The 23,984-nt window shown below is 49.5% G+C and overlaps 2 protein-coding genes across 4 annotated transcripts; one reads left to right on the top strand and one right to left on the bottom strand.

Moving 5' to 3' along the window:
* The first annotated feature begins 375 nt into the window (after nt 1–375).
* ICAM2 (intercellular adhesion molecule 2) lies at nt 376–18,804 on the top strand. Of its 3 annotated transcripts, XM_003262641.3 has the most exons (5): nt 376–488; nt 14,590–14,694; nt 16,034–16,300; nt 17,430–17,750; nt 18,473–18,804. In XM_003262641.3, the coding sequence occupies exons 2-5, from the start codon at nt 14,634–14,636 to the stop codon at nt 18,649–18,651; spliced, it is 828 nt and encodes a 275-aa protein (XP_003262689.1). In that variant the 5' UTR covers nt 376–488; nt 14,590–14,633; the 3' UTR covers nt 18,652–18,804. The 3 variants fall into 3 exon arrangements, with proteins under 3 accessions (XP_003262689.1, XP_012357006.1, XP_030655684.1); XM_012501552.2 differs by lacking the exon at nt 376–488 and having other exon boundaries at nt 14,398–14,694; XM_030799824.1 differs by lacking the exon at nt 376–488 and having other exon boundaries at nt 14,398–14,694; nt 17,920–18,803.
* Nucleotides 17,108–23,071, bottom strand: PRR29 (proline rich 29). The gene is given in 7 exon segments (XM_030799826.1): nt 17,108–19,681; nt 19,877–19,947; nt 20,104–20,140; nt 20,143–20,338; nt 22,345–22,451; nt 22,637–22,712; nt 23,006–23,071. Coding segments are annotated over 7 exon segments (576 nt in total). The 5' UTR covers nt 23,066–23,071; the 3' UTR covers nt 17,108–19,652.
* Nucleotides 23,072–23,984: the final 913 nt, after the last annotated feature.

Raw genomic sequence — 23,984 nt, 5'->3', positions numbered from 1 at the left:
GAGGTCAGGAGTCCGAGACCAGGCTGGCCAACATGGTAAAACCCCGTCTCTACTAAAAATACAAAAATTAGCCAGGTGTGGTGGCAGATGCCTGTGGTCCCAGTTACTCCGCGGACTGAGGCACAAGAACCACGTGAACTCGGGAGTCAGAGGTTGCAGTGAGCCAAGATCACGCCACTGCACTCCAGCCTGGGTGACTGAGACTCAGTCTAAAAAAAAAAAAAAAAAAATTAAGATGGTAAATTCTGTTGTTCACGTTTTACCACAATTAAAAAAAAAAAAAGGCGGGATGGGAGTGGAGCTAAATGAGGCTAGTTTAGGGTGGGAACCAGGGCACAGGAAGCACGTCACTTCTGGTGGGGGGTAGGGGGAGGGAGAAGACTGAATAACGAGCCGTGAACTGGGCAGCTGTGACACGCACACCTTGTCACCTTGTCACCAATTTCCTGCCCGGGGTCCCAGAGCCGCCCTTGTTGGAGCCCACAGGCGTAAGGTTGAGCTTCTCACTTTCCCTCCAATGAAGCTTGATGGCATGGGAAGAATTTTGGCAGTGTCGAGGTCTGAGTTTTAGTCCGTTCCCCCGTCTGGGCCAGAGTTTCTCCCTGGTAAGTGCAGGAGTTGGGGAACCCCCAGCGCTCCTGTGGCTCGACATCCTGCGCTCTGTGAAGCTCCTGCCCTGCCGGGTCTCCGAGCTCACGCACTTGCCCTGGCGCTCCTTTCCTGATTTGTCTCCCCTCTCTCCTTCCTCTGCTGTGCCATCTCGGTGGCCGACGTAGAAATGTGGGGCTGCCTCCTTATATAGGGGCCCAGGTGGGTTATGATCTGGACCATCTGAGCTGATGCAGAGGGGAAGGGACAGTCCCTGTTCTCCCCGGCAGGCGTGGTGGGTTCATAATGAATCTCAGTCACTCACATCATACCTGCCTCGGTTCGAGAGGGTCTTTCCTAACCCGTGGCTCACATTCCCATGAAGCCTCTTCTTTCTAGGCATGTAGAAAGGCCCTTTTTCCCTTTTATTATTTTTGTAAAATTTACTAGGTAACACATAAAAAGCATATGTAACATACACATACATCATACTGTACAGTAATACACCAAACACGCCCGAAGCTGCCACTCAGCACAAGGATAGAATATCACCAAACTGCAAATACCACTTATCTGCTTTTTTTTTTTTTTTTTTTTTTGAGACAGAGTTTTCATTTTTGTCGCCCAGGCTGGAGTGCAATGGCGCAATCTTGGCTCACCACAACCTTCGCCTGCTGGGTTCAAGCAATTCTCCTGTCTCGGCCTCCCAAGTAGCTGGGACTACAGGTGCGCATGCCACCATGCCCAGCTAATTTTTGTGTTTTTAGTAGCAACAGGGTTTCACCATGTTGGCCAGGATAGTCTCGATCTATTGACCTCATGATCCACCCACCTCGGCCTCCCAAAATGCTGGGATTACAGGCGTGAACCACCGCGCCTGGCCACCACTTGTCCACTTTTGTGCTACTTGCCTCCCACCCACAGGTAGCCACCCTCTGGAATTTTGTGTTTATTGTTCTCTTATTTTTAAGTGCTTTATTACATATGCATATCTATTTATTTATTTATTTACTGAGATGGGGTCACGCTATATTGCCCAGGCTGGAGTGCAGTGGCTATTCACAGGCATGATCATAGCACACTACAACCTCGAACTCCTGGGATCCAGTGATCTTCCCACCTCAGCCCCCTGATTAGTTGGGACTACAGTCTTGAACTGCTGCGCCCAGCTATGCCTATTTATTTTTATTTTATGAAACAGTTATATAGCATTACTGTGTGCTAGGCACTGTTCTAAATGCTTTAAAATATTTACTTATTTTATTTGTTTAATCTGCGCAAAAACCCTATGAGGAAGATACTATTATTGATTCCTTTTTGCAGATGAGGAAATTGAAGCACAGAAAGATTAAGTAATTTGCTCAAGGTCACACAGATAGTAAGAAGTAAGGCCGGGAGTGGTGGCTCACGCCTGTAATCCCAGCACTTTGGGAGGCCAAGGCAGGAGGATCATGAGGTCAAGAGATGGAGACCGTCCTGGCCAACATGGTGAAACCCCATCTCTACTAAAAATACAAAAATTAGCTGGGTGTGGTGGCGTGTGCCTGTAGTTTCAGCTATTTGGGAGTCTGAGGCAGGAGAATAGCTCGCACCCGGGAGGTGGAGGTTGCAGTAAGCCAAGATCGCACCACTGCACTCTAGCCTGGCGACAGAACGAGACCCCGTCTCAAAAAAAAAAAAAAAAAAAAAAAGAGAAGAAAACACAAGGACATGTCTGGTTCTTAGAGTGACAGCTTTTCTAGGGCATACATCTAAGAATGGAATTGTGAGTTACAGGGTATAAGAATATTCAGTTTACAAGATAATGCCTAATTATCTCCGAGAGCACCAATATACACTCTCATCAGCGGTTAGAAGGGTGCCTATTAACCTGTGGCCTCTCCAACAATTGGTCTTGTCATATTTCTTAACTTTTGCCAACCTAATACATATAAAATAGTATCTGTCCCATTGTAATTTTAATTTTAATTTCCCTGGCTACTCGAGCTAAATAATCTTTTCACTTGTTTAGACATGTTTCCTTTTCTTTGAAATGTTTCTTTGTGTCTTTTTTTTTTTTTTGAGACAGAGTCTCACTCTGTCACCCAGGCTGGAGTGCAGTGTCCCGATCTCAGCTCACTGCAAGCTCTGCCTCCTAGGTTCACGCCATTCTCCTGCCTCAGCCTCCCGAGTAGCTGGGACTACAGGTGCCTGCCACCATGCCCGGCTAATTTTTTAGTAGCGACGGGGTTTCACCATGTTGGCCAAGATGGTCTCGATCTTCTGACTTCATGATAAGCCCACCTCAGCCTCCCAAAGTGCTGGGGTCACAGCCACACCCGGCTTGTTTCTCTGTATCTTAGTCAAAGTTACCAATTGTTGATTTTATGATTGACAATTTTGAGGTCTTGCCCCAAGGATATGGAAATACTCTCCTATATTTTCTTATAAAGATTTTCTTTCACATATAAATCCTTAATCTGAATGGAAATGATTTCTAGATTTGGTGTGAGATAGGGATACATTTTCCCCTTTTTTGCTCCGTATGGTTAATCAACTGATCCTGTGTCATTTAATAGATACTTCTTTACCCAGTGATCTTCTATGTCATCTTTGTCATGCATCAAAGTTTCAAACAAGCATAGGTGTATTTCTGGGCTCTTTATTCTGTTTCATTAGTTAATTTGCCTATACCTACACTAACACCATATTTTACAGAAAGTCTTAATATCTAGCAGAGCAAATCCCTCACCTTATTCATTTCCTTTAGGGGCGTCTTGGTTCTTTTGTTCTTCCATATAAACCTTAAAATCAGCTTTCAGTTTCCATGAAAAACCCTATTGGGGTTAACTGGAATTGCACTGACCCTGTAGATCAGTTACAGAATAATTTACATCTTTATAATACTGAATTTCCTATCCATGAACATGTTATCTCTCCATTTATTTAGATTGTCTTTAATATTTTTCAATAAAGTATTATAATTTTCTTACTATAGGTCTTACAGTTCTAGGTTTTGTTAGTTTTCTTGCTCTACTTTTTTGACTGTTGTAAATGATGTATTTTTTAAATTATGTTTTCGTATGTTACTGATATACACAAGAGCAACCAATTTTTGAATATTATCTTTTAGCTAGTTGCCTTGCTAAAATCTCTTATTACTTTGAATCACTTGCCTGATGATTCTTTTGGATTTTCTACCTAGGTAGTCACGCCATATACAAATACTGACGGTTTTGATCGCCCTTCCTTCCTTCCTTGTTCCTTTTTTCCTTTTTTCCTTCCTTCCTGCTTTCCTTCCTTTCCTTTTACTGCAATGTGTAAGACCTTTGGTACAATATTAAACAGAGGCAGAAATCATAGGCACCTTTGTCTGTTCCTGATTTTAAAGGAAATTCTCCTAAGATTTACTCATTAAAAACAATATAGAAGTTTTATGTAAGTTTTCTTTATCAGGTTAAGGACATTTCCTTCTAATTTGCTAAGAGCTTGTGTCATAAAAGGGTGTTGAATGTTGTCAATTTTTTTAATCTGTTGAGATTATCATATGTTTTTTCTTTTTAAATCTGTTAATGTAAGTTTTAGTTTGGGCTCCTTTTGCTCTAAAGCAGAATCCTTTGTTCCAAAGCAGAGGCTGGAGCAAGGACTTAGATTCAGATAGGTTATTTGAGAGGTGATTCCAGGAAGCAGGGGGTGAAGGAGCAGGGAAAACAGACAGGAAGGAAGGAAAAGCCCTTTTAAAGGAGGGTGACTGATGTTGCAGCTGTAGGCGACGGAAGCTTATTCTGCTGAGACCTCTGGTAAAACTACAGGACGTCTCCCAGAATTGCCCACTGGCAAGAAGGTGGCTGGAAAGTATATCCACTGGCTCCTGTTTCCCCACCGGGTGAGGATTGCATTCTAGGGACCTTAACTCTCCCACACTTCTGGGAATCACTAGCTGGCAAGTAAATTGTTCCTAAAGCATTGAAGAAGACCCTGAGGCAAAAAGCAAAAAGAAGCATAGTATAAGTTTGGGGGTAGGTGGGGGGCACTGACAGCTTAAAAGGGAGTCTAGGCTTGCACAAAATTATCCACTGTAGGGACAGCTGAAATCAGCAGAGGGCAGAAGTGATATGACACAGAGCACCAAAGTCTACTATTACCAACATAATAAATAATGTTTATAGACATTTCTTCTGTTGTTAAACCATCCTTGCATACCTGAGATAAACCCAACTAGAACATGATGTCTTTTTTTTTTTTTACACTGCCAGATTTGATTTACCAGTATTTTTCTTATAACTGTTGCATTTATAGTAATGAGTGAAACTGGCCTCTAATGTTGCTTTCTCTTCCTCTACTTGTCTTGTTTAGATATTAAGGTTACACTGACCTCATGGAAAGAGTTAATGTTTTCATTTTTTCCATTCTCAGAAAGAGTTTTTATAAAATTAGAATTACTAACCAGGCACAGTGCTGTGTGCCTATAGTCCCAGCTACTTGAGAGACTAAGGCAGGAAGATCTCTTGAGCCCAAGAGTTTGAGACTAGCCTGGGCAATATAGCAAAACTCCATTTCTAAAAAAAATAAATAAATAATAATAATTTTTTTTAAAGAGTTACCCTTACTTGAACTTCTGCAAAACCATCTAGACCTGGTATTTTCTTCAGGAGAAGATCTTTAAATTGCTGATTCAAGTTTTTCTGTTTTATTTTTTTCTTGGAGACATGGTCTCACTTTTTTACCTAGGCTAGAGTACAGTGGCATAATCTCAGTTTACTGCAGCCTCAACCTCCCAGGCTCAAGCCATCCCCCTAACTCCACCTCCCAAGTGGTTGTGACTACAGGCGTGTGCCACCACGCCTGGCTAATTTTTGTATTTTTTGTAGAGACGGGGTTTTGTCATGTTGCCCAGGCTGGTCTCGAACTCTTGGGCTTAAGAGATCTTCCCACCTCAGCCTTCCAAAGTGCTGGGATTAGCCGTGAGCACTTTCATGGGATTACTCGTGAGCCACTACGCCCGGCCCTGATTCAATTTCTTTAATAGTTATAGAACAATTTAGGCTTTTTATTTCTTCTTAAATATGTTTGGTAAGTTACATTTTTCTGAGACTTGATCTACTTCGATTCCTATGTTGTAGCGTAACTTTTTTATAGTCTTCTTTATTTTTCATTGTGGTAAAATACACATAACATAAAATGTACCAAATTAACCATTTTTAAGTGTACACTTCAGCAATTAATGCTAAGTACATTCTCATTGTTTTGCAACCCATCTCCAGAAATTTTTCCATCTTGCAAAACCAGAATTAAACTCATTTAAAGGACTCTCATTTTCCCTCTCCCACAGCCCCTGGCAGCTACTGTTTCACTTTCTGTTTCTATAAATTTGTATAGTTTTCTTTCTTCTCATGTTTATGTTTCCATTTGCATTCCTAATCATGTTTACGTTTGCCTTCTTTTTCTTTATATATCGATTTCACTGGAGACTTGCCTATCCTATTGAGTTTTGTAGGGAAGGTTTTTTAAATATTTTTTATTTTAATAGAGAGATAATATCTCACTATGTTGCCCAGGCTGGTCTCAAACCCTTGAGCTCAGGTGATCCTTCCGCCTTGGCCTCCCAAAGTGCTAGGATAATAGGCATGAGTCACCATGCCGGGCCATCAGACTTTCTTTCTTTCTTTCTTTCTTTCTTTCTTTCTTTCTTTCTTTCTTTCTTTCTTTCTTTCTTTCTTTCTTTCCTTTCTTTCTTCTTTCTTTCTTTCTTCTTTCTTCTTCTTTCTTTCTTTCTTTTTCTTTCTTTCTTTCTTTCTCTTTCTCTTTCTTTCTCTCTCTCTCTTTCTCTCTCTCTCTCTTTCTTTCTTTCTTTTTTTCTTTCTTCTTTCTTTCTTTCTTTTCTTTCTTTCTTCTTTCTTTCCTGGAGATGTGATCTTATCATGTTGCCCAGGCCTGTCTCTAATTCCTGGGCAGGGCCAATCCTCCTGCCTTGGCCTCCCAAAGTGCTGGGATTACAGGCATGAGCCACTGCATTTGACCCAGAGTTCTTTCCTAATACAAGCACTCTAGCCTATAGATTTCCCTTCAAGCACAACTTTTGCAGCCTTGCAGAAATTTTAACATGGTATTTTCATTATTATTCAATTTTAGGAATTTATAAATGTGTCATTATGATTTCTTCTTTGCCCAATGCATTATTTAGAATATGTTTTTAAACTGTCAAATATATAAGTGTTTTAAAACTCATCTTCTTGAAGAATTTGTATTCTGTACTTTATAGATGCAGTTCAAGCATTTACACCACTGATTTTTTTTCTGTCTGCATCATTACTCATAATTAAGAGACATATGTTAAAATTTCCTGTTGTGATGGTGGTTTTACCTCTTTATAGTTCTATATGGGAGTATATAGAACTATAAAGAGTGTATATAGAAGTATATAGTTCTATATAGAAACTTCTATATAGAAGTTTAGAACTATTGTAACTTCCTGGTGAATTGACCCTTTATTCTAGGTACTCACTCTATCCCTAATATATGTTTTTGTCTTTAAATTCATTTTTGTCTGATATAAATATAGCTTTCCAAGCTTTCTTTTGGTGTTTGCCTAGTATATCTTTTTCATCCTTTGACTTTCAACCAATTCCATATCCTTATGCATGAGGTATGTCTCTCGTAAACAACAAACAACATAGAGCTGAGCTTTGTGTTTTAGTATTTTTTTTTTCTTTTTTGAAATAGGAACTCACCCTATCACCCAGGCTGGAGTGCAGTGGCACAATCTTGGCTCACTGCAACCTCCACCTCCTGGGTTCAAGCAATCCTCCCACCTCAGCCTCCCAAGTAGCTGAGACTATAGGCACACATCACCACACCTGGCTAATTTTTGTATTTGTATTTGTTTTTGTATTTTTTTATTTCTTGAGACAGAGTGAGACTCTGTTGCCCAGGCTGGAGTGCAGTGGTACGATCTCAACTCACTGCAATCTCTGCCTCCCATGTTCAGGCAATTCTCATGCCTCAGCCTCCTGAGTAACTGAGACCACAGGCGCACGCCACCATGTCCAGCTAATTTTTGTATTTTTAGTAGAGAGTGGTTTGACCATGTTGGCCACGCTGGTCTTGAACTCCTACCTCAGGTAATCCACTCGCCCCAGCCTCCCAAAGTGCTGGGATTACCAGCATAAGCCACCACACTCGGCTTTCTTCTTAATTTTTTTTTCAACTAAGGGTTGTTTGGATTGTTTTCATACAATTTTAAGCCTCTCCAGTGGTTTAGAATTTGTATACTTTATCTCTACTGGTTTTCCTTGAAATTTTACATGTTCTTTTAATATTTGACAAAAATTGTAGAGTCACTATTCAGTATACACGGGGGGATTGGTTTCAGAACCCTCCCAACAGATACCAAAATTTGAGGATGCTCAAGTCCCTCATATAAAATTGCATAGCGTTTTCGTATAACCTACACACATCCTCCTGTATACTTTAAACTATCTCTAGATTATTTAGAACACCTAATACAGTGTTACACATCCCTTCATTCACGAGGATTCAACAGTACTTGGTGCACAGCAAACCCAAGTTTTGCTTTTTGAAATGTTGTGTAAACTTTTTAATAATTTTTTTTCTTTTGAAACAGAATTTTGCTGTGTCACCCAAGCTGGAGTGCAGTGGCACAATCTCAGCTCACAGCAACCTCCACCTCCCGGGTTCAAGCAATTCTCCTGTCTCAGCCTCCTGAGTAGCTGGGATTACAGACACACACCACTACACCCAGCTAGTTTTTATATATATTTAGTAGAGATGGGGTTCCACCATGTTGTCCAGGCTGGTCTCCAACTCCTGACCTCAAGTGATCCACCCGCCTCAGCCTCCCAAAGTGCTGGGATTACAGGCATGAGCCATCTTGCCCAGCCTAAAATTTTTAAAATAATAGACACAGGGTCTCACTATGTTGTCCAGGCTGGTTTCAAACTCTTGGGTTCAATCAATCCTCCTGCCTCAACCTCCCAGAATGCTGGGATTACAAGTGTGAGCCACCATACCTGGCCAGTATTTGTCTTTCTATGCCTGTCTTATTTCACTTAACATATTGTCCTCCAGGTTTGTTCATGTTGTCAAAAATGACAGGATTTCCTTCTTTTTAAGGCTGAATAGTATTCCACTGTGTATATGTATCAGATTTTCTTTATCCATTCATCCACTGTTGGGCACTTAGTTTGATTCTATATCTTGTCTATTGCAAATAATGCTGCAATGAACATGGGAGTGCAGATATCTCTTTGACATGCTGGTTTCATTTTGTTTGGATATATACCCAGTAGTGGGATTGCTAGATCCTCTGTAGTTCTACTTTTAATTTTTTGAGGAGCCTCCATTCTATTTTCCATAATAGCTGTACTAATTCACATTCTTCCTAACTGCGTGTAAGCATTCCTTTTTCTGTACATTCTCGTCAACACATATCTCTTTTAAAAAAGTATTATTATTGTTTTTTTAGAGACAGGGTCTCCCTATGTTGCCCAGGCTGGTCTCAAACTCCTGGGTTCAAGGGATCCTCCTGCCTCAGCCTCCCAAAGTATTGGGATTACAGACATGAGCCATCATGCCCAGCTGTCATCAACTCATCAACACTTATCTCTTGTTTTTTTGAAAATAGCCATTTTAACAGGTGTGAAGTGATATCTCATTGTGGGTTTAATTTGCATTTCCTTAATAATTAGTGATGGTAGGCACTTCTTAATATACCTCTTGGCCATTTGTATGTCTCTTTTTTTGAGATGGAGTCTCGCTCTGTCACCCAGGCTGAAGTGCAGTGGTGCAATCTCGGCTCCCCGCAACCTCTGCCTCCCAGGTTCAAGCAATTCTCCTGCCTCAGCCTCCCGAGGAGCTGAGACTACAGGCACGTGCCACTACGCCCGGCTACTTTTTTGTGTTTTTAGTAGAGACGGGGTTTCACCGTGTTAGCCAGGATGGTCTCTATCTCCTGACTTCGTGATACACCCGCCTCAGCCTCCCAAAGTGCTGGGATTACGGGTGTAAGCCACCACGCCTGGCCCATTTGTATGTCTTCTTTTGAGAAATGTCTACTCAGGTCCTTTGCCCATTTTTGTTTATTTTTTTCATCTTTCTCTTTATTCTGACAACATTATGTGGCATTAAATAAAGTCCAAGAGACATTGGGCTGGTCTGTGCCCATTTTAAAATTGTGTTATTTTTTTCTTGCTATTGAGTTGTTTGAGTTTCTTATATATTTTGGATATTAGCCCCTTATTGCATGTATGGTTTGCAAATATTTTCTCCCATTGCTTATATAACTTAAAATGTGTCCTCCCTCCTAAAAATTCCAAGTTAGAATCTTAGAATGCTTTAACTCTAATCCTTCCTTATATATTCTTACCCAGTATTTTAGTTTTGAACTTCTAAAAACTTCTCAAAATAAACATTATAATGATTAATATTACCATTATTGTAAACAATATTTGTTTGGAGTTGTGTACTCATTTGCCATTTTATTTTCTTGCCCTTCTTTGCACAGTAAACTCTTCTGTAATCATTTTTTCTTCTTGCTGAAACACATTTTTAAATGCTCATTTAGGTATTTTGGGGGATAAACTTTTTGTTTATCTGTTTTTGTTAACTTTGGTTCTTGAAAGATGGTTTTGCTGGGTACGCAATTCTAATAGTTTTTTCTTTTTTTTTCCTTTCAAACAAGAGAGGAAAGTCATTGAATTAGGACCCTGTCAGAGCATAATCCTTCCAAAGCTCTGTGGGAGAGATGAGTTCACTTTCTAAACTGAGACTCTAATCTCCCCTCAAAATTCTCTCACGTTTTCCAGAACTATCTTAACTCCTCCAGTTTTATAGCCCCCTTCCTTGAGAAACTTAGGGATCCAGAGAGCAAAACAGGAGACATTTCATCGTGAAAACAATTTTCCAGGAAGGACCCCAACTTTCTTCTCTCTTCTACATCATGGTCAGTTTCCTCTTATTCTTGTGTTACAGGACCAACAGGTGTGTAGGCCCACTGCTGCGCAGCAACAGGCCAATTACACTGACACAGCATGGTTTGCTGCAGAGAAAAAGTTTAATGATCCCAGGGTGCCAAATGAGGAGATCGGGGAGACCGTCAAATCCATCTCCCCAAAGAGTTCTGGGCTGGGATTTTAGAGGAGATTGTGGAGGGCAAGAGGCTGGTAAACTGGGGTCAATGACTAGTCGAGGCAAGGGGATAAAATCATTGGAATATGGAAACTGCATTCTTTTGTGAGTCAGCTCCTCATGGGGTCCTTCAGGCCAGCTGGCGTCAATTGGGTCCTTCAGACTGGCTGGCATCAGTGGGGTCCTTCAGACCAGCTAGCATCAGTGGGGTCCTTCAGACCAGCTGGCGTGAGTACTTTCACTGGTATGCAGGACCTGAAAGAATATCTCAAAGGGAAAACTTAACATTTTATAATGTTCAAGCTGTTACCTTTAGAGCAGTTAAGGGAACTCTAATCCTATGACAGAGTCTGCATAATTCTGGGGCAATAGGCACCGAGCAAGTATGAGGAAGCAGGTCAGAGAGCATGCTGACCTAATGATTAATGTTGAGTGTGCCGCAAGCTCTTTTCCTGTCGTGGACATTTTGTAGGGCAAGCCCCACAGTAACTCTCTGTACCCAAGGACCCATGTCCAAACCTCCCACAGGCAGGTTTGAAGGGTCAGAACTTTCCACTGTGTTCAGCCTGGATAGCTCTTTCACTTCTGCAACACGATTCCTGAGTGAACACAGAGTCATTGCCGGGCACCTAATCCAGCCCACCACCCATCAGAGTCCACCCCTTACCCCTACAACCAGCACTTTCCCCGTAACAATTCTAGATCACCTTCCATCTTGGATTAAGGGTACCTCCTACATTGAGTTGACTTTCCTTCCTTTCAGCTTCTTCAGTTGTGGGGCATGAGCACGCACAGCTGCTGGCTAATGTGCATCTAGTGTTAGGACTAGAAAGGGAAGGGTCTGGCTAGAAGGAACCGGCTCTAGTTCAGAAACTCCCATGAAAACCTCTGCTCAGAGGCGGGCAGATCACGAGGTCAGGAGTTCGAGACCAGCCTGGCCAACACAGTGAAACCCTGTCTCTACTAAAAATACAAAAATTAGCTGAGCGTGGTGCCGGGTGCCTGTAATCCCAGCTACTCAGGAGGCTGAGGCAGGAGAATCACTTGAACCTAGGAGGCGGAGGTTGCAGTGAGCCGAGATCGCGCCACTGCACTCTAGCCTGGGTGACACAGCGAGACTCCATCTCAAAAAAAGAAAACCTCTGCGCAGGCCTAACTCAAAGTGCCCATCCTCAAGGAGTGAGGTACCATGATTGGCCTTGATTACATTATAAGGTCAGCCTTGTGGCCTTGGGAAGCAGAGACTTTAGCAGTAGCAGGAGGAAGATGCTGGACAAAAAAAAAAAAAAACAGTAAATGCTTAGGACCTAAAACTAAAAACAGCCTTCACCCAAGCTTGTTTAGGACAAACTCTCTCATTCATTCACTAATCCATGCATGCACCCATCCATCTACCAATTCAACCATGATGAAGCACCTACTGTGTGCCAGGCAGTGTACTACACTGGGTGGATGTAGCAGTATGTGAGATTCAGCTTCTGCCCTCACAGTTGATGGGCCAGTGGGGAGGCAGGGAGGTTGATGTGTCAACGGTTAGAATACAGTAAATATTTTTAACAAATAGATGGTCACATGCCTGGTGTGTCCCAGCCAAGCAGGGCCTACCCAGGAAGGATGGGAGACATCACAGGAGGAGATGGGGGGTGGGAACTGGGGCCTATGCTTTCGGGTAGGACGCTGGGCTGCAGAAGCCTTGCTTGAAGAGGGAAATCAGGCTGGCCCTGCTGTGTATGCAGGTGGGATTCCCAAGCACTGTCCCTTCCAGAAGCTGTTTGGAGTACTCCAGGCATGGATCACCCCACCTTCCCACAGTCCCTCACAGTGAGGAAGGCCCCAGAACCTTCCTCTGGCCTTCTGCTATGTTGCTTTTCCCTCTTGAGGGTCTCCTGGGAACCAGGCTCCTAACAATTTTCTTGCGCCTGCTCGGGCGGGCTTCAGCAGTCACCATGGCAGGCTATATCATTCACGGTGACTTCATTTTTTCTAGGTATGTGATCTTGAACAAGTCATTTAACCTTGCCGTGCCTCAGTTTTCCCATCTGTAAGATGGAGACAGTAACAGTACCTGCCTCACAGAGTTAGGGGATTAATTGGTTAATATTTATAGAGTGCTTGTGACAGTGCCCGACCTGTAGTAAGTAAATGTTTGCTATTATTTTTATTGACGTTGTTATTGTTATTATTATTCTGACTCAGTCGAGGACACAGAGTCTCCACTACAGCATTGTCCCCATCCCCACCCTTCTGTCCCAGCCCCTGGAACCACTTCCTCAGCCCCTGGCTTGGGTTTCAGGAGTGTTTCCTGCTCCCAGGACTTTGCTGGCCCCACATGAAATCAGATTCCTTCAGGCTGGGGGTGAAGCTCCACCCTGTTCTCCTTTTCTCTGCTGGCCCCAGGCCTTGCCCCTTCCTCCCTGCATCATTCCCAAGTCCAGCAACCCTGTCCAGGGACTTCCCTGGGTCCAGGCTGACAATGGCAGCACCTGATGGTTGTGCACAGTAGCAACGGCCTTTGGCCTCAGCAGTGAGGGAAGGGCAGGACCTCACCCTGCCCTCCCAACCCGGAATGGAGCTTGGCCAAAGCCCTGAGGATTCTGGGGCATCCCTTTGGAAAGGCCCCATCAGGGGTTCCCCTGAGAAAGCAAGAAGTCCTGCTGTTTCCCTGACTGGTTGCAAAAGGGATCTTAGGCAGAACTGAGGGATGAGACTGTGTGGCGAACCCCCAGGAAGGTCCTCTCATCCATTGAAATCCCTCCCTTACCTGCTCACTGCTTCTGCGGATTCCTCCCTAGGAATAAAGTGAAACACCTCAGGCCCCAACCCTCCCAGCCCAAGCTCCCTCCTGGAGGGAGAGAGAGGATGGAGGACATCAGGTAGGCCAGGAAATGGAGGCCATGGTTTGGGGGTGTGGCTGCAGCCAGACTGACCCCAACCCCATTCTCTGTCTGTGCCTGGGTTGCTGGGGACTATTATGGGATGCATTTCCTGAGGCTCTGGGCCTCAAGTTGGCCCTGAATCGGCTGAGTCAAGATCAAGTCTAGGTTGAAAACTGAGTGAGGGCCAGATGCGGTGGCTCAGGCCTGTAATCCCAGCACTTTGGGAGGCCAAGGCAGGCAGATCACCTGAGGTCAGGAGTTCAAGACCAGCCTGGCCAACATGGTGAAACCCCATCTCTACTAAAAATACAAAATTAGCTGGGTGTGGTGACGCAATCCTGTAATGTCAGCTACTCTGGCGGCTGAGGCAGGAGAATTGCTTGAATCTGGGAGGCGGAGGTTGCAGTGAACCAAAAATTGTGCCACAGCACTCCAGCCTGGGCGACAAGAGTGAGACTCCATCCCCCCAAAAAAAAAGAAAGAAAGAAAACTGAGTGGGATGTGAAGGTTGATGCAGAATGGCACCAGGCATTTAGCAGGAGAAGCTCAAATTCCCGTCCAGCCTTCCTTAGAAAAGCCCAAGTCACTGTCCCCTTTTGCTATGGTGACTGCAAGTCCTGGACAGGTCCTGGCCTTTGGATGGTTGACTCCCAGGCGTGACTCCAACAATGCATCCCATGGGATTTGGGGTTCCCCAGAGCTGGGGCTTGTAGGCCTGACTCTCCCCTGTGCACACGTCTCACACACGCATGCGTGCACCCATTGCCTGCCCCACCCCTTGCACAGGGAGCCAGCAGGGAGGTCTGGGTTATGCCCTGCTTATCAGCAGCTTCCCAGCTTCCTCTGCCTGGATTCTTAGAGGCCTGGAGTCCTAGAACCAGCTGGTGCACGTGGCTTCCCAAAGATCTCTCAGATAATGAGAGGAAATGCAGTCATCAGTTTGCAGAAGGCTGGGGATTCTGGGCCGTAGCTCAGACCTGCGCCCTCCATCTCCCTCCAGGCAGCCCTTGGCTGGTCCCTGCGAGCCCGTGGACACTGCCGGAGATGTCCTCTTTCGGTTACAGGACCCTGACTGTGGCCCTCTTTGCCCTGATCTGCTGTCCAGGTAAGCCAGTTTCCTGGGGTTCCTGATTTGGCACATGCCAGCCGAGAGGGTGGGGGGTGCCCCGTTCCCTGTGGCTTCAGGTGGAAGAGAAGGTCCGAAAGTTGCTGAGGTTCTTGGGTTTTTTGTTTTGTTTTAAGACAGGGTCTCGCTCTATCACCCAGGCTGGAAGTACAGTGGCATGATCATGGCTCACTGCACCTCCCTGGGCTCAGGTGATCCTCCCACCTCAGCCTCCTGAGTAGCTGGGATCACAGGTGAGAGCCACCATGCCCAGCTAATTTTTGTCTTTTTTGTAGAGACAGCAGGGGCTGGTCTCGAACTCCTGGACTCAAGCGATCCACCCGCCTTGGTCTCCCAAAGTGCTGGGATTACAGGCATGAGCCACCATGCCCAGCCTGCTGAGGCTTTTTAAATTTTTTATTTTTATTATAGGCAGGTTACTGTTCTGTTGCCCAGGCTGGAGTGCAGGGTGTGATCATAGCTCACTGCAGCCTCCAACTCCTGGGCTCAACAATCCTCCTGCCCCAGCCTTTGCACTACTGGCCCCCTTCCCCGGATCACTGCCCCCGAGTATCTGCAGGGCTTGCCACGCCCCTGCATGCCTTTGCCCACGAGTCATCATCTGGGTGAGGCCTTCATTGAGCACAGTATTTAAAGTGGCCTCACCCCCGACTCCCTGCTCCCTTTCTCAGCACTTTCCCATCATCTGACCGGCTGGGTACTCTGCATGTCACTGTTTACTGGAGCTCCGCCAGGGCAGTGTTTGGTCTACTGTGATCACTGCTGTATCCCCAGAGCCTGATGCTTTGGACATAGCAGGTGTTCAAAAAGTGTTTGTGCAAGAAAGGAAAGGAGGGAGGGCCATAGAGGGCCCTCTGTGGGAGGGCTACATGGGGGAGGGGACATTTGGGCTGACCTTAAAGATTGAGTCGGATCCCACTCCATAGAGATGGATCACAGCCTGAGGAAGACTAATCTGGAGCTGATGGGCAGATGGGCTGGAGGAAGGAGAGCCAGAGGCAGGGTGTCAGCTGGGGGGCTGGAGGAAGGACAGCCAGAGGCAGGGAGTCAGCTAGGGGGCTGGAGGAAGGAGAGCCAGAGACAGGGTGTCAGCTAGGGGGCTGGAGGAAGGACAGCCAGAGGCAGGGAGTCAGCTGGGGGGTGGCCTCCTGATCTAGCCGGGGCCGTGACACCTGACAAGGGGAAAGTAGCAGCGGGGCCCCCAATGACCTTTCCTCTTCAGCGCCTGACCCAGGAGCCAGACTGCCTCAACGGACAGCTCCACTGGAGGGCAGGGGGCGGGGGATGACACGACTGCCCAGTGTTTCTGGTTTTCCAGGATCTGATGAGAAGGTATTCGAGGTACATGTGAGGCCAAAGAAGCTGGTGGTTGAGCCCGAAGGGTCCCTCGAAGTCAACTGCAGCACCACCTGTAACCAGCCTGAAGTGGGTGGTCTGGAGACCTCTCTAGATAAGAGGCTGCTGGAGGAACAGCCTCAGTGGAAACATTACTTGGTCTCAAACATCTCCCATGACACGGTCCTCCAATGCCACTTCACTTGCTCCGGGAAGCAGGAGTCAATGAGTTCCAACATCAGCGTGTACCGTGAGTGGCTGTGCTGCGGGGCCCTCCTCTCCCCTGGGGCAGAGCCTGTGTCTACTGAATGCACACAGAGCCCCTCTGTGCCTGCTCCTGGGCACTGTCATCGTGGGCCCTGCCTCCCTGAGCTCCTGGGGTGATAAGGGGCAGGACCAGGCCAGCCCTTGGTTGGATGCCTTGAGCCTGCTGGCATCTCAAGACGCAGACAACCCACATTTTGAGTCTTGCTTAGGGGAGGACAATCTAACAACATTTAGCCAAATCCAGAAGTCATTTCCCAACATAGCTGAGTCACCAGAGCACCCCATGTCCCATGCCAAGTAGTGGGGTCACCATCAGGGGAGCTGAGCCTGTCCATCTCATGACAAGAAGGTTGAGGTGTCGCCCAGGGTTTTTATCTTCCCCTCAGGGCCCACAGCAAATGTGTGGCCATCACACTCCACCTGCACATGAGCCATGAAAATCTTCCAGATGGGCTGGGATAGGACATCTTGGCGCTAAGGGTATCACCTGGGTCCATTCCATCACCAGTTTCAGTAGATCAATGAATAGAAAAACATCTTAAATCCAACATATTTTCCCAGGGTGGGAGGTGGGGTGAGTGGAGGTGAAGTATTCTAATTCAAAAGAGAATCCAGGGCACCCCCTCGGGTGGTTGAATACGTGAGGAATCATGGTGGCCATGGCCCTGACCCTGGAGAACCTGGCTCTGGCCTCTGCCTCCTAAGTGATGAACTTCACAGCTCATTCCTCCAGTGCCCAGTTCCAGTGAGCATGCCCATCTAAGTCTCTTTCAATGTGATCACCCAACTGTTTAATTTTTGAAATTTGTATTTCATTTCTGAAGGAGAGGAGACAGACCCAAACTTTTATATCTTTCCAGTTGGCTGTACAATTTCTGAACCTTGTCTTTGTAGACACCTGGTCACCAGAAACCATCATGTCTGTAAAACTACCACACAGTCCAGCCTCCATCCTCAATTGCCGCCCCCTTCCCCTCTGCACTGGAGCCGGCCAGGCCACCTCCTCCCCCGCCGTGGAACACCATGGTGACAGGAGATGGCCCTGGCCAGGGGGGAGGCTGCTGGGACTGCACCCCCATCCTGACCGGACGTCCCTCTTTTGTCCCCTGCAGAGCCTCCAAGGCAGGTCCTCCTGACACTGCAACCCACTTGGGTGGCCGTGGGCAAGTCCTTCACCATTGAGTGCAGGGTGCCCACCGTGAAGCCCCTGGACAGCCTCACCCTCTTCCTGTTCCGTGGCAATGAGACTCTGCATAGTCAGACCTTCGGGAAGGCAGCCCCTGCCCTGCAGGAGGCCACAGCCACATTCAGCAGCACGGCTCACAGAGAGGATGGCCACCACAACTTCTCCTGCCTGGCTGTGCTGGACTTGATGTCTCACGGTGGCAATATCTTTTGCAAACACTCAGCCCCGAAGATGCTGGAGATCTATGGTGAGGGGGGCTCCACGGATGGGCTTGGGAGTGAGAAGTCACTTTCAGCCCCTTGGGGGAAGAAAAATCTCGAGCCCCACTTGGGAAGCAAACACCCGGGAGGCCCCCCTTCACCCTGAGGCTTCCCTCTTACTCTCCCTCTTCCCTGAAGTTCTTTCCACGTCCCCAGCTTGGACCTCAACTGCTCCAGAGGTCGGGAGAGGTCAACTAGTTCCTTGGCCACCATCAAGCCCCGTGACCTTGACTGCTCTCCCTGGCCTTGGCTCCCCTCCACAATGAGAAGTTTGGCCTGACTGCCCCCACTGAGGTCCCCAGAGCTCGGTGACTCTGGACGGCCGGCACATTCCCTGTCCTCAGGGAACTTGGCATGAAGTTCACTCAGCTCTGCCCAAGAAGGGGCTTGGCTGGGACCATGCCACCCTCCAGGCCACGGTGTCCAGCAGCTACACACTTGTCCCATGGCTGCTGACAAGAGGACATCTGCCCTCACAGCCTCACAGAAGTCCAGCTGGTAGCCTGAGCCCTGGGCCACCTTTTTTCCAGATAATAATTTTAATGCAGACACCGTTCACCACTCATCTCTACGACCTGGGGTGACTGCAGGATGCATGAGCAGGCGGCGGGGGCTGGGGGTCTGGGTCGGGGGTGGACTTCCACTCCCTTTTGGTCCCTAGTAACTGGGTTCACAGGATGTCTAAGACCCTTGCTCCCTCCCTCCCCAGAGCCCGTGTCGGACAGCCAGATGGTCATCATAGTCACGGTGGTGTCAGTGTTGCTGTTCCTGTTCGTGACATCTGTCCTGCTCTGCTTCATCTTCAGCCAGCACTGGCGCCAGCAGCGGACGGGCACCTACGGGGTGCGAGCGGCTTGGAGGAGGCTGCCCCAGGCCTTCCGGCCATAGCACGCATGAGTGGCATGGCCACCACCATGGTGGTCACTGGAACTCAGTGTGACTCCTCAGGGTTGAGGTCCAGCCCTGGCTGAAGGACTGTGACAGGCAGCAGAGACTTGGGACATTGCCTTTTCTAGCCCAAATACAAACACCTGGACTTAGCCCTGTGCCACAGTGTCTCCTCCTGGGATAACAATGGCCAGGGAGGGGAGCCACCATGGGGGACCCCTCTCCCTAGATGCCTGCCTCCCCACCCTCTCCTTCACAGGGGGCTCCTGGCCCAGGCACCAGGCCCCCATCTGGCCTGAGTAGCTCATTCCTACTGAGGGAGAGTGGGGGAAACACACCCTGGCCCAGGGGGCAGAGGACACACTATTCCCACCTGGCCCCAGTAGACCTCAGGCCACTCCTGGCCACAGCAGGACAAAGCTCTGACCTCTCCTTTCTACCAACAGAGCTGCTTCCTGGGACGAGGGGTGGGGGCCCAGGGAACTGACTCTGCTCAGGGGCGCTGCCCAGCAAGGCCTCTCCCCCACCATTCTGGGCCCCTCCAGCCACCTCAAAGGGGCCTTCAAAGCTGTGGAAAGCAGAAGGAACCCCCCTCCCCTCTTGCTCCATTACTAGGCTGGAAGGAGACCTCATCATCCCAGGGAGAGGGGTGAGGCAGAGAGGGTGGGGGCTCTGTTCCCAGGCCTTCCCCTGCTCCAGGCAGGAAGCAGTGGGGCAGAGGCGGGCTGATGTGGCTTCAAGGGCCTAGGTGGTGCTCTAAGGAGCTCTTACACAACAGCACAGATCCTGCCCATTCAGGAACTCATTGGGGTGGGGCAGGGAGGGGAGCCACCATGGGGCTCCTGATTTCCCCAGGAGAAGAGGGCCTGGCTGAGGTTGAGGGAGTGAGAAGGACTGCCAGCCATGGGCACAGGGGCGTCGACAAGAGAGGTGCAGGAGGTGGCTCTGGGGCTGTATCCAGAGCAGGAAGCTGGTGCAGTTCCCAGGGCCAGGGTCTGTCCTCATAGGAGGCTCTCAGCATCATAGTAGTCTGGGGAAACAAGAACCTCATCTTGACTCCCTCCTGTCTCAGTGGACCCCAAAGAGGAAAAGGGAAGGGGACAGGCCAGTTGCCTGCAGCAGTGATGGTAGGAAACCCCCAAGCCCCACCAGAGGGCACAGGGCCCTCCTGGCCTCCTGATTCATTCCCAGGCCTGGGCCCCGCTGCCCACCACCCCAGCCCTACCTGAAGCCGGGGGTACATCGGCGCCCACAGTCCCTGTGGCACTGGGGGGTGGGGGTGGGGGCACAGCTCTCCTGAGATGGGGGAGAGAAAAAGACCCCCATCAGAGGCCCAGGGGTGGCCTCTGGGGTTTCACCCACAAGTTATCTCCACCGACCACCAGCCCCTGCACAGCTCTTCTGCAACTTCCAGCCCAGAGCAGAACCCTGGCAGCACCCAGCCTCACTTACACCTCCCTTTCCCTGGAGGCAGGACAGTGCTGAATCCTGGCACGTCCTGCAAGTAGGGCTGACAGGCGGGGGTGGGGAAGAAGGGGGCTGGCCAAGGCAGCAAGGCACCCGGAGAGGACATCATATAGGGCAAGTAGTGGTGGTGAAACACCAAAGGCCCTTTCTCCCTCGCGTCCATCTCCTCCTCCTCCTCCTCCTCCTCCTCAGGCTGTTCCTTCGGAACCTCCAGGTAGACCTGGGGATTGTGCAAAACAGGGAGGGGAAATAAGAATCCACCATCAGGCTCTCCCCACCGCCATTCTTCCATTCCCCTAAGTTATTTCCTCCAGATAGGCTTTGTAAGAATGGTTTGTGGCCGGGCGCGGTGGCTCACGCCTGTAATCCCAGTACTTTGGGAGGCCAAGGCAGGCGGATCACGAGGTCAGGAGATCGAGACCATCCTGGCTAACATGGTGAAACCCCGTCTCTACTAAAAATACAAAAAAAAAAAAAAAAAAATTAGCTGGGCGTGGTGGTGGGGCCTGTAGTCCCAGCTACTCAGGAGGCTGAGGCAGGAGAATGGTGTGAACCCGGGAGGTGGAGCTTGCAGTAAGCAGAGATGTGCCACTGCACTCCAGCCTGGGCGACAGAGCGAGATTCCATCTCAAAAGAAAAAAAAAAGAATGGCTTGTGTAGGCGGGGCGCGGTGGCTCACGCCTGCAATCCCAGCACTTTGGGAGGCTGAGGCGGGCGGATCACAAGGTCAGGAAATCGAGACCATCCTGGCTAACATGGTGAAACCCCGTCTCTACTAAAAACACAAAAAAGTAGCCGGGTGTGGTGGCAGGCACCTGTGGTCCCAGCTACTCGGGAGGCTGGGGCAGGAGAATTGCTTGAACCTAGGAAGTGGAAGTTGCAGTGAGCCGAGATCGCGCCACTACACTCCAGCCTAGGTGACAGAGACAGACTCCATCTCAAAAAAAAAAAAAAAAGAAAAGAAAAGAAAAGAAAAAAAGAATGGCTTGTGTTAATTGAGCATTTACTACATGCTGACAAAGTATTGTGGAGACATTTACTCCTGTAGCTCAAAGCAACTTGGCCACCCAGCTGATTCCAAGTGTGACCCCAGAGCTGGGGCCAGGAGCCCACTGAGCTGTCCCCGGCCTCACCCCAGCCCCTAGACCCACCTATGTGTCATCCCTGAGGACCCAGGGGTGAGGGGTGGCAGTAGCTCCTGAGGGTCTCCTTCTGTCTGGATTCCTTGAACCCCTCTCCGCCTCCTCCGAGCTGACCAACGTTCTGTCTCCACCCAGTCCCTGCTTCTCCTGACCTCAGGATGCCCACTATTGGCTGAGTAAGGCTCAGCCTTAGAGCTATATGCACATGCATGCACACACACGCTTGCACACACACCCACTTGCACACACGCACACGCTTGCACGCACACACTTGCTTTCACAACCCGCTTGCACACACACGTGCACGCATGCACTTGCACACGCACATGAACACACACTTGCACACGCACATGAACACACACCTGCACACACATATGCATGTACACAGCCTTGCACACACACATGCATGCACACACTCACTTGCACACACATACACACACACACTCTTGCACACACACTACCGCACACGGTTTCCCCCATTCTGTCTCCTGACTCTGCCCCTGCCAGCCTCGATGGGGGACACACCCTTTGCCTCCTCCAAGGGTCGAAATCCTACCTGGCGTTCAAGGGCTGGTTCTAAGATCCTCTGCTCCTCCAAGGAGCCTGTCCCCATCCCCCAACCCTGTGTGCACTTGTGCTTTGTACCTCTCCATGTGCCATCACAGCCAACCTGGCCTTGTATCCCTAACCATTCATTTATTCATTCGCTTGTTCAACAAATATCAGCTGAGCCCCTACACGGTGTCAGGCACCAGGCCAGACGCTCATGATGCATGGGGCAGGGTTACCAGGGTGCCTGCCTTCCTGGAGCCTTAAGTCCAGTGGGGGAGGCACTGCAGGGAAACCTCCTTGAAAACAAGACCTCGGTGGTCTGGACTTTGGGGGGGTCTCTTCCACCCCCCCCCCCACCCACCTTTCATGGAGGCTGAAACATAACAGATGCCAAACAGCCCCAGCCAGAGAGAAGGGCTGGCTTCCTGCTCCTCTGTCTCCCAGTTCTTTTTCCCCCCTGAACAGGAACCTCAAGTGGATCCGCATCCCTGGACCCACAGGTGAGCGACCCCGGCGGCCCACCCATACACACCTGAGGGCAGGGCGAGGCGGGCCCGGGCTGCAGCGCTCCAGCCACCAGGCGACTCAGCAGCAGCTGGTGCATCTGCGCGTTCTGCAGCATCATCAGTTCCAGCAGATCTAGGAAGTGGGGTTCAGCAAGCCCACGCCGGGCCTCCAGGTCCCCCTCCCCCTGACACCCCTGTCCAAGGGGCGAAGAATGGGTAGGCAGGTTGTGCTGCGGGGACTCCCAGAGGATGTGCGAGGCAGAAGGGGGTGAGTGGTGGTGATGTTGGGGGTGGGGTGGGGGGACCCGGGAATCTCACCTTCCTTCACGCGGCCTGGCTGCGGGGGCGCAGGTGGGACGGCCCACGAGAGGGGCTGCAGGACGGTAACCCAGGGCTGGGGGTGTGCGCGGAGTCAGCCAGGTGGGGTGGGGGGAATGGATGGGGACACGTCGCGAGCCCCAACCCCTCCCGGCCAGTGGCCTCCCTAACCCCGCAGGGGCCAGGTTCTCCCCTCCCCTCCCCGCGACCTCCCTGCTCCCTGCCACTCCTCTTCCTCTCGGTTTGGGGCTGTCTCTCCTCGCCCCCCACCCGCCCCCACCCCTCCAGGGTCTGGGCCCTCCGGGGACAGCTCCCCACTCTGCCGTCTCCCAAGCTAAGGCAGGATCTGCTCCCGGGCTCAGCCCTCACCGTCGGGACTGCGCTCTGCGGTGGGGAGCTACCCCAGCTCCCGCCCGCCCCAGAGGCCATGGCTGGCGCCGGTTGCCTTGGCGACGCCGAGGACGCCAAGTTCTCTTCACACGCATGCGCGGAGCCCGCCCGTGCTCCCGGGTCCTCCACCTCCCTGCTCCCTCTTGTCCTCTCCTCCGCGGACTTGGGGTCCGCAGGAGCCCTCCCCCGCCACCGGGAGGCCAGTCTCCTCCCCGGCATGTCCACCTCCCGCCGCGCTGCTCGGGGCTCCCCTCCCCGCCCCTTGCTCGTTCCCAGAACTGGGCCTGGGTTAGTGCGGGGAAGGGGGGTGTGTTTGTCGAGTGAATAAGCGAGTGGTTGGGGAGGCTTGGTTTCGGCGTCCCAGAGCCCAATTGACTCAGCTGAAAAGTTCAGGAGAAACAGAGACTTTTGCAGGAGCAAGCTGGGGGCCAGGGGAGGCGAGTGAGGAGGGCAAAGGGTCTGTTCCCTGTCACTCTGACAGAGAGAGGGGCTTCCTGCCAGGAAAGAGTGGTTTCTGGAGCAGACCAAGGAAGGAAACACCGCCCGAATTCACGGAAGAGGCTGAGGACTCTGGCTGGAAACACGTGGCCGGCTTCTCGCCTCTCTCCTGCGGCTATTTGCCCCGTTTCCTGGCCAAGGTGAGCCACTGCTCCTCAGACGAGGAAAATCGTGGTGACTTCAGCACCCGCGTCCCCAGTACTGTCTCCCATACTGGAAAAGTTACTAAAGCACGCATTCTTTCGACAGGAAGTTAGGAAGGTCTTCCTTGCTTAAGAACAGGTGAAGGGGGAGATCTATTTCTGCAGCTGTGACCATCCTAAGATAGGCCCCCGGCAGCAGTCAAGGAAAATCCAGACAGGAAGCTGGGCTTAGCACCCCGAGTAGCCCTTCCCCCATTCTCCATGTCAGCTCCCCTTCCTGCCAGTCCTGGAGTAAGAACCAGAAAGACCATTCCTGC

Source organism: Nomascus leucogenys, chromosome 19 (genome assembly GCF_006542625.1).
Source record: "Nomascus leucogenys isolate Asia chromosome 19, Asia_NLE_v1, whole genome shotgun sequence".
Taxonomy (NCBI): Eukaryota; Metazoa; Chordata; class Mammalia; order Primates; family Hylobatidae; genus Nomascus; species Nomascus leucogenys.
The sequence above is the reverse complement of the archived record's forward strand: the minus strand, read 5'-3'. Positions and strand labels throughout refer to the sequence as shown.